An 11,386-nucleotide genomic window follows, 5' to 3' on the forward strand; every position below is an offset into this window, starting at 1 on the left:
ATCAAATTAACTAATAATTAACTGAGCCAATAATTAAAGTATTTTTCGTAATATTAAAAATCAAATTAATTGATGAAACAAAATCGAATTTTTAATGTTTTTCTCTTCCGATTAAATTACACAAGAAAAATGCCTCTTATCAAGTCACACATGAAGAAATTCCTCACTCAAGTAACAATAGTTTTCAAATTACAAAACACTACATTCTCCTCCTTTTTTCCATCGGAAAATATCATTTACAACCAAAAAAAAATATGGAAGAAATATAGCAATTTCACTAATTTAACACTAGTTAACACCATAGAAAAATTTCACTAATTTATCACACCACACCATAGCATAGAAGGAATATGTACATAATGCATGTTAAAAATGTTCGAAGTGTTACAAGTTCTGTGCTCAACACTAATTTAACACCATACCATAGAAGGAATATGTACATAATACAGAAAATTTTCACTAATTTAACACCATACCAAAATTCATTACCACCATTCTTCTGCTCAACACTACAGAAAATTTTATGAAAATCCTGTCCCGAATTGCTTGCATATTATCATTCCTTCCATGTTTGATGAGGACACGTCATCTCCTTAAAAAAAAAAATAGTTCTTTGCTGATTTCTAACTTTATGGAATCATATCAATGTTAGTTGCAATAACCCCTCGATTCATAGATGCTAAAACCAGGTACTTGAAAATGTGACCCTTTATTCTCCATCATGGTTGTGTCAAAACGACTTCTCTTAAAACACTGAGATTCATCAATCACAGAGGGTACCTCACACTCGAATCCTTTAGCCATTTCCATCAACATGCCCTGCAACTCTTCCAAACCGTAATGCTTCCCCTGCAATATTTTTTGGTTGAAAACGGTCAGTGTTCTGTGTTCATTCTTTTTCACTTTCATCAAAATCCTTAACACCAACCACTATTCCATCAAATTATCATATCCTACTTTATCATACTTTATTCTAAATCCTACTATTTCATCAATTGCCTTCCTCTCTTTTCTCTAGGCGTTAAATAAGATTTGGTACCATCCAATTTCTTTCACTAGAGATTTTGTTAAGAAGCACTACCTCTGTCCTCACTTGAGCCATAAGAGACAACATTTCTTCCACAAAATCAGAAAAGCCCTGAAAGCAAAGAAACACAAAAAACCTTCAAGACCATGTTACACAAAGAAAAACAAATAAATAAAAGAAAACCAAAATTGAATCAACACAAAAGACGAGTATTGTAAAGAAATACTCACCTCATCCTCTTCCTCTTGAGGATCATACAAGCCCGCATCATAGATAGTCCTTTTCTTATGGTCAGACAACACTGCTCCAACAAAACGCAAAGAATATTAAGCAGCATAACTCAACATAACATCACAAAAGACACAATTCTTAGAACCAACATTACATTGGTACAAAGAAAACTGAACTCAAGCTAACATAAAGTTTAAAAAATATATACTTTCACTATGTATAATATATACTTTGTTTTAATCATATCATTAGTGAAAAATGAGATTTTAAAGAGTAAAGAAACAAACTAATGCAAGCAGTGGAAGCATACCTGAATAAGCTTCTTGAATTTGCTGGAATTTGCGTTTGGCCTCAGCCAACAAAGAAGGAGTTCTTGTCCACCTATCGGGATGCCATTGCAAAGCAAGTTTCCTATAAGCACGTTTTATCTCTTCCACATCAGAATCCGAACTAACACCAAGAACGTTATAGTAAGACATGGACCCTTCTCCACGAGCTTCCATTGTGACAATCAACTTCAACTCTAACCAACCATCAAAACCAAGTGGTTAATCAAGCCTTGCCCTTCACTTCATATATAGAATGTCACACCCAGTTGGCCCTATGCTATTGACAAAGAACGTGGAAATATTTAGAGGCCGAAGAGGGTATTTATCATTGGGGTCATGGGAATGAAAGGTCTAGAAGGTGAGAAAATATATATATGTGTGTGGATATACGTGGTGCGGTGTGATGGTGATTGGAGAGCCTGGAATGTTCGTGAAGAAATTGTAGCTAGAAATAGATATTTTTGGGTTCGTGATGGTTGCGTGGGACGTAGATATTTCCTTCCATGGAACATATACATGTGGTCGTGAGGGTGACGCCTAGATGAGATATTTTCGATTTGCATGCTGTGTTGTCGTTCTCAAACTTTTTCTTAATTCTACAATACATTATTTTTAATCTTCTATGTTATATAGAGAGTGAAGTAGTACTTTTTTATGGTTACTTTTCTTCGTCTTCTAGTTTTTTACGTTTGAAATTAAGAAAATCTATGCCGACATTAGTCGATATGAATAGTAATAATTTGTGTCTTAAAAATCTTGGATATTAAACGAGAAATACTCACTGCTTAATAAAAAGTTATTTTTAATTTAATTAGTTTCCAAACATATTTAAAGAACTATGTTGCTTTATTTTTTAAGTATCCGGTAGGTCTCCAAACTATTTAAAGAATCCCAACAAACATGTGGTAAAGGCCGGTTAAAAATAATCTACAAATTCAAGTACATGATTATAAATTTTTTTAAGTATAGGGATCTATTTAAAAATTCCTATAGAGTTCAAGACCTACGAATTAATTTAATTAAAATCAACCAATTAATAAAATATAAGGAGTACATTTTAATTTAATGTTTATTATTTTTATTTACTACAAGAAATATTATATATAATAACATATAAAAAGTGTCATTAATAGATATAATATAATTTTAATGTTGATTTTAAATGAAATTTAGTAACATTTATTATATGTCACTATAATATATATTTTATACTTTTATAATAATTATAAAAATATAATTAAATATAAAAATAACTTTTAGTGATAGATTTTATATCATAGATGTCACTTTATGATAATTTTTTTAATGTGATTTTATAAAATTATGTATTAAATTAATTGTATATAAATAAGCAAATTTTTTAATTCGTTATAGAAAGGGAGGATGATACATTGAATAATATGGAAGCCCGTATTCCACTAAATTTATATCTTTTAATGCTATAATAATATTATATCATTTGAGTGTCATTGTCTTTTAACTTTTCAGTCAAAACTCTAATTTTTCTTATGTAAGCAACTAATATTATCTTACCTTCACTAAAAAAAAAGAAAATTGTGTGTGATTTGTTTGGTTTAATATTATATTTTAGCATTTTTTTTTAAAATAGAAAATATTACAAAGATGATGATAATGGAAATTGAATCTAGATTTTCATAATTCTAACTACCCCAACTTCTCCATATTCAACTATTAGGCTAATCCTAGTTATTTATATTATATTTTAGCTTAATTGCACATTATGAAATTTTAATTCCTGTAAATAAGTACTTTTTTTTTTCTTTCTAAATGCTAAATACTTTATTACATTGTAACGAACAAGACACACGAAACTTTAAAAATCGAGGGAAATGTGGTAACAAATTTCAAGAACAAATGTGCAAAAATGAATTTGAGTGGTAAAATATATGAAATTTTGAAATTAAGGAAACAAAAAAAATGCAATTTATTGTCATGTATATTATCGCAACATCATTAAAATGCATTGTCGTCAATTTACATTAGTACACATTTCAGTGAAAAACAGTCAACAGACATGGTGGTAAAAATGTGCAATTTTTTTTTTTGAAGATCTAGTGACAATGGGTGACAAAATTTATAAAATTGTAAATACATGATGGAAAAAATGTACAATTATGTCTTATATTTTTATTTAATTGTCGTATTGTTTTTTGTGATTCGTTAACTATATACATATTCTTAAACAAGTCTTTATATATTTTTAAAAAATTTAATTAGGTCTATGAACTTATAAGTTATTTTTAATCAGGTTTCTAATTACATTTCCGTTAAGTATAGAACCTAATAATTGGAAATTTTTAAATAGTATAAACACTGAGCTGGCTACAAATTAGCAACTTGGTTTCTAAATTTTTTCAAAATTTCCTAATAGGTTATTAATTAAAATTTTAAAAAAATATTTGGATGCTCAAATAAAACTGATTTATAAGTTGAAGAATTTAACTGTAATTTTTTACTTTTTTAAAGTATCCAATAATAATTAATTTCCTTCAAAAATCATGAGCGAAATTGTAAAATTGCAAAATCCTCAAATAAATTAGTGACATAAACAAATTAATCAAATATATTCGTGCAAAAGTAATTGTTCTTGCTATCTTTTTCTTGTAGTGTGTTAGGTGGGACCACTACACCAAAAAAAAGTGGTAATAGGTTGGGGACCAATAATCCAATATCATGTCCCTGTTGGGGATGCTACTTTTCTTTTCCATGTTGGGATGATATTTTCATGAACGTGCAAAGGCGAACGAGATATTGGGCTTTTGAAGTTGGGTAGTGCAACAATGCGTATGTTTGGGCCCAAAATAGAATAGTGAGGAATCGAAAAGCCTTATTGGTTCACATTTTTAAGGAATTCAGAATCAATTGGTAATATCAAACACTAAATACACTGTATGTATTTCATTCGATTTATTTAAAAAATAATTATTATTCATTTTTTCTTATTTTTAAAGTGAGTTTTTTAAAATAAATAATACTAACTTTTTAAAAAATAATCGTTTTCAAACTGCACTTTTAGAATGCATTTAATCTTCCGTCATTTGAACGTTGTTTTTGTAATCTACACCGTATGTAGAAACCTATATGGTAGCTTCCTTCATAGTTAAAGTTGTCATAATAGAATAGAATTTCAAATTACAACTGCATGCAATTGCTAATATGGTTGCATTGCAATTATTAAAAAAGGGAAAAAAACTGTTTGTAAACAGAGTTAACACAACCACAATTATGAGCATCGTGGTAGTTGTAACTTGTAAGTAGTATTATATATGGAAAAACATTACATGTGTGACTCTTAGGTTGTTGTTTTTGTGCAGCATTTTGCTTCATTCATTGTGTAAGAGCACTCAGCATTTCCTTCAAAATGGATACTGAATTGGCAGAGAATGGGTCTTGAAGTTGGAAAGTGCATTGAAGGATCTTCATTATCCTTCAATGGATATGGTGCACTTAGTTTTCAATGGTGCTCACTTTGTAGCACTTTTTTTTTTTTTTTTCTTCTAGTGACATGTAAATGACCTACTATCTAGTGTGATTGTGACCTTATCATGATGAATATTTCATGTGTTAATAAAACGTGTATATATTGATTAGATGAATTTCATTTTGACCATTAGTTGGATGGGTGGTGGTGGATAGAACTAGAAGAGTAGGCTCCCTTCTACATGGGCTAAAAATAAAATTATCAAGCTACACTTCCATTGTCATATATATATATATATATATATATATGCCTAAAAGCATTTTTTTTTCATTTATTATCATAGTTACACAATTTTAGTCTTTATATTTTAATCGGACAATTTTTGAATTTTAAATATTTTAATTGTACAATTTTAATTTTTTAATTTTTAATTGAGTAATTTTAATTTTTAAAATATTGCAATTATCTAAGTTTAATCTCTTAATTACTATGATTATACAAATTTTTACATTTGTATGTTACATATATAAATAATTTTAATAATAATAAATATATATATCATTGGAGATCAAAATCATACAAACTAAAATTGTTTAGTTAGGATCTTAAGGGCCGAAATTGTATAGTTATAATATTAAAAAGATCAAAAACGTAATTAAATCTATTTAATGTTCTATCTAGATGTATTTATAGACAAAAATCTTAACTTCTTTTTTGACTAAAATATAAACAAATTTTATTGAAGTTAATTTTATTTAACTCTCTTAATCCAAAAATATCTCTATAGTAATAAATGATAACACTGTCTATTATGAATGTGGTTATATGAATGTGGTTAACGATATTTTAAGAAATGTAATATATATTTTATATAAAATTATAAAAATTAAATATATTTAATCAACTTTTTAATATATATAAAATTAATTTTATTTGTTTATATATAAATTTATAGGGAGTAATAAAAACCACTAGCGTGATCCAATGACTTTAAATAAGTATCAAGACCTTTGGTCTAGTTTTTCATTCCTTGTCACGGGTACAAATATACAACCTCAGCAGAAATATTTGTTTTTTCTCTAATCTTTAAAATATAAGGGAAAGAAGGTTATGATTCTTTGAAGTGAAAAATTAGGTTAAAAAAAATAGATTCATTATTTATTTGCTTAATTAAGAATGGATTCATTCTTCTTTTTTCACTTTATACACTCTTTTATTTTAAGGGAAGCAAATCTCAAAAGGAAAAAACTTTTTGTGTTGGTTTGTATGCATTGAATGTGAATTTATTGCTGTGTTGTTGAATAACACATGGGAAGGAATGGTCAAATCCTAAACATGTGATTCTCGGAATCTACCACTTGGGCAGAGAGAGAATTTTGGGTTTTTTTTTTTTTTCAACTCCTCTTTGCAGGTTAACATTCTAATTTTTATAATGTTTACACAAATTGTTTCGTAATAAATAAAAAATTATATATAGTATCCATGTAATTTGTTTAGGATCTTAAATTTGAACTTTGATGTGAGTGTAATTTTGATGGATAAAAAAATGATTTTTATAATAATAAAAAAAAGGAAACAAATGGTTTTCAATGTTCTCATTCGTGCGTTTGCACGTTTGCATCTTCCAAAAGTTGACCCAAATGTTGGGTGAGGCTTGGAAATGAATGAGCCCGATTAGGTTTAAAAATCAAACCACATTTTTTGTTTTCTTCAAATATAAAGTGGGGTTTAGTCAATAATGGAATGTATAGCCTTTTTTATTTATTTATTAAATGTATACCTTTTATTTTGCCTAGCTTGAAAAGGCAATATTATCAATGCACTAAAAATATTAGAGCAACTCCAATGCTCAAGTCTCGGTTTCTTACCATTGGAGGACTCTGACGTGGCAACATGAGTTGCTTGAAGAAGAGAGAAAGTTGCTTCCTCAAGCAACCGTTCCTTACCAGATTTCAAGCAAATTTTATTAAACATATTTGGGAACGTTTTGGAAATAATAATGATAAAAATTAATTTCGTATAATGTCTATGCATTTATTATTATTTTATTTTGTTTTTAATATCTACTTATTGTATATTTTTTCTCGTAATTTATTTTCTTTCATTGTAGTGCAATTACCCTTTTTAATAAATTTAAAATTGGTTCATAAATTATTAGAAAAAAATTCTAAAAGTTGAATTTCTTAAAGTTTTTTACCATTGGAGTAAATTTGTGTTTGAGTTGCTTAATACTGACATGGCACACTTGGGACCACTTTTTTCATTTTTCAATGCATGAAGCAACTCAAATGAGTTGCTTCCATTGGAGATGCCCTTATAAAACTTTATACTTTTCTAGTTTGAAAAACACGATGTATTAGAATTTAGAAAATAGAGATGAATTTAATCTCAATATATTATTAATTACTTTAAATATGAATATTAAAAAATCAACGATTTCAACATTATAACAATTCATAAATCATAATTAAATGATAACGTAAATAAATTCGTTGTTAATATATTATAATCAAATTTAATAAAAATATGTACTTACATGACTTATTATCCAAAGTCTTCTAAATGATATGAAATTCAAACACGAGCTGTTAATATGAATTAACAACCAAGAAATATACTGAAAGTGGTTCATACTTGAGAGGGATATAATTAGTGTAACAAATGTGAGTGAAGAACTTTCACATAGTAACAATGGACACTCACAAACCAATAAGTAATGATGGGTTCAAAATAAGATTGAGTTGTGGATCTTTGAAATTAAGTAATCAAGTATTCTATATTTAAAATTAAGATAGTCTCTCAAATATAATTAAATTGTCTAAGTTACAATTTTATCCAAATAACCTTTATGCATTTTTTTCTCCACTTAAATGTCAACATGCTAAAAAAATATTAAGTGAAAATAAAAGTTAAATTTCATTTAGTATTTAATCTAATGGTTGGACTAAGACAAATAGAACAATGACTTTGAAACTGCCCAAAAAGTGACGAAGTTTAATGGCTAGTGGGTGTGCAACATGCGCTTAGGTATGAACTATATGATAATTGGTAAGTAAATGTAGGATAACTAAAATGATAATATTATAAAACATATTAATATTATAAAAAAAATACTAGCATAAAACAATTAATATACCTATAATACTGTCAAAGTGTTAGTGAGATATTGTAATGTTATACTTATGTATTACTAATAAAATCATAATAATATAAAATAATATTTAAATAATAATAATAATAATATGGTTTAAATTATCATATCATTAAATTTGTAAAATATAATTTTGTGATCTAAATTAATTAAGATTAAATTTAATTGGTTTAGATCGAATTTTATCTTTAAAAAAAAAAAACAAATCAACTTAATTGATTTAGGATTTATTAGATTATCCACCCCTAATTTTGAGTAGCAATGGACCATATTACAAATATAAAATTTCATTTTTTCATTACAAAAATTAGCTATCTCAAATCAGTCCAAAAAAAACTGCATATTCTAACAAGAAGTTAAATGTAGTTAAATTCAGTTAACAGAAAAGGTTAAAGGAAGGCTTTACATCCCAATACCTAGCTAAAACTAGTCCACAAAATGGTCTATTGAAGGTTTCATTACCCTTTTGGTTTGATTCCCTTTCTTTTAATTATAACTGGCTGTGTTTTGGTTGGTGTAGTGTAGGAGGTTGGGTTTGTATTAGTGTAGAGTTGAGTTTGGGTTGGTGTAAGGTTGTGTTTGGATTGGTACAAGGCTTGGATTTGAGGTGATGGCTTGTGTTTATATTTTATTGTTTATAGTTTATATTTTATTGTTCTTTTATATTTTTAAATAGTTTTGTTTGGATTTTTATTTTCCTAAATACTGTGGTTCAGTTTGATTTTCAATTTGAAATATAAAATCAGCCCAAACCGAATTACATTTATATATTAATTTTTTTTTAAATACATAGTATAACTATACAATACTAACACATAATATAAAAAGTATTTTATAAAATTGTAAGTTACTAAATTATAAACTGTTAAAAGAGGTTTTTTTTTTCTCTAAATGTAAGTTATAGTATATTTGATTCTAAAAGTATTTTATAAATTGTAAGATATTAAACTAAATTTTAGAATAAAAAATTATGAATTATTTATATAACATTAAAAAATAATTTTATTTTAAGTGATAAACTATATATATATATATGAGAAAAAATATTTAATATAGTAACTAAAATTATATTAAATAAATATTTTCACTAAAATAATAGTATAAGAATTTGAACTAAATACATATTAAGTGACTGAAAATTTTTAATATTAGTATATTTTTTATTTTTTATATAAGATATTAAACAAATAGCTTAAAATTACATATTTTTAGCAAAATTTTAAAATTGTAAAAACTAAACTAAATTAAACTGCAAAAAAAAAATGATTTTATTTTATTTAGATTTCATGATACATTCAAATAGAATCAAACGTTATTTAATTTTTTTGTTTTGTTCAAATAAGCTTTAAGTTAAAAAATTGACCCAAATTGCAGAGTACTTCTATCAACATGTAGAACAATTCTCATTTTCAGGTGTTGGAAAATATTATTAACATTATGATGTTGAAAGTTTAATTACAATTTTTATTATGTTTATTTTTTTAAAATTTATTTATAATAATTGAATATTTTGTAATCTTTATTTATAAAAAAAATTATATAAAATTTTTTTATACTATTAAAGACCTGATAAATTAATATTATATTTACTTATGTGAAATATTGTTTCTTTATTAATTTATTTATTTTATATATAAGTAAAATGTGGATCATGGGTGCGAATATGAGTACATAGGTACCCAATGGACACATGAATGAGATTAAAATTACTACTTGTATAGATATAGGATTGTATACATATATTATTTTTAAATACAAGTATGGAAATAGGTACCATATGACTCTACCTAGATCTTATTCATTGTCACTGCTATGACCAACAGATAAATTTACCCTAAACTATTATGAGGAGTGATTAACTTATTTTAAAAGTAAGTTTAATATATTTACTTTATTCATTAACTCATATTTTATATTAAATTTTAATTATCTAATTATTAAATTAAAAAATTTAATATATAAATGAAGTTATAAATTTTTAAAAAATTTAAAAATCATATAATACTTTATTATATAAATTAAAATCAATGTTAAAATATTCTAGTATATCATAAAGTTTAATTAATAAAATAAAGTATTAAATAATTTTAAAATTTTATAAATTTAATTTATATATTAAAAGCTTTTATTAATAATTTAATTATTAAAAGTTGATATAAAATATGTATAATTAAATAAAATAAATATATGAAGATTTCCTTTTATAATAAGGTGATGTTATGTGACTATTATTATTATTGCTATGAAAAGTCATATGTTATTCTCACGTTCTGCCTAACTCTTGATTCCTTGCTTGCACTTTATCCATTCCGCATTCCGCATTCCGCAGTCCTTTTCATTTTCATTTCCATTACGCCTCTATCTTCAACATCTTCAAACTCTACGCTCTTCTGGATAACTCTCTTTTTCTAATCTTCTTTAGTCTTGCACCAACCTTAGAAAGTCTATCATCGTAATTTTATCTTTTCCTATTTATCAGCACCATGTGCCAAATCGGATAAGGAGTTATCTGAGTTCAATTTCATAGCTTTCCACGCCAACCTTAAAGAATCTCTTGCCTAATTGGATTAGTCGGTAAAATATTTAGCCACAAAATTCTGCCATCTTGGCCAAAGTCAATAATAAATTCAACATTTATTACCCATCATTACTGAGTTATGTTCACCTAAAGTGGCATCTATAGTTTTTCAATTTTGCCCGTGATCACTTTAGTGAAAGAATAAAGATAGAAACTAGCACCACCAAAATGGTGCTATTTCTAGGTGGCGCCGCCTCCCTTTAAAGCCAACGTTCATTTTCATCATTTCATGACTTAGTAGTGAAGAATCTAACTGATAAGAGTGTTGGTGATGATTGGTAGCTAAAACACATGTATTTTATTGATTTTTTATTTCATGAACATGATTTACTTAGTAATGTTAAAACTGATCAATAAACACACATGTATTTGTAGAACGTAATTTTCATTGATCGAAAAGTACATGTGTTTGATTTGCTTGAGTTTTTGTGATTTTGGATTGGTGAAATCATGAAACTTAAATGAAGTGAAATTTAATCAAATGGGCATGGCCATATGGTTGGTCCATAAAGTGTTGCAGGGAGACACACGAAAATGGGCACTATAACCTAATGTAACAACCACCTCTTGTCTGCATTGAAACCCTCCACACAAAAGAGGACAGAGGCTCAAACATAACTGTATTCTC

General features: G+C 26.6%; 1 protein-coding gene across 1 annotated transcript; it reads right to left on the minus strand.

Moving 5' to 3' along the window:
• Positions 1 to 335: 335 nt before the first annotated feature.
• On the minus strand, positions 336 to 1,932 carry LOC109818313 (uncharacterized). Its single transcript, XM_020383755.3, has 4 exons — positions 1,569 to 1,932; positions 1,258 to 1,328; positions 1,082 to 1,138; positions 336 to 849 (listed from the first exon to the last, which is right to left on the minus strand). The coding sequence occupies exons 1-4, from the start codon at positions 1,759 to 1,761 to the stop codon at positions 649 to 651; spliced, it is 522 nt and encodes a 173-aa protein (XP_020239344.1). The 5' UTR covers positions 1,762 to 1,932; the 3' UTR covers positions 336 to 648.
• Between the last annotated feature and the right edge of the window lie 9,454 nt (positions 1,933 to 11,386).

Source organism: Cajanus cajan, chromosome 3 (genome assembly GCF_000230855.2).
Source record: "Cajanus cajan strain Asha chromosome 3, NIPB_CcT2T_4, whole genome shotgun sequence".
In the NCBI taxonomy this organism is placed as follows: domain Eukaryota; kingdom Viridiplantae; phylum Streptophyta; class Magnoliopsida; order Fabales; family Fabaceae; genus Cajanus; species Cajanus cajan.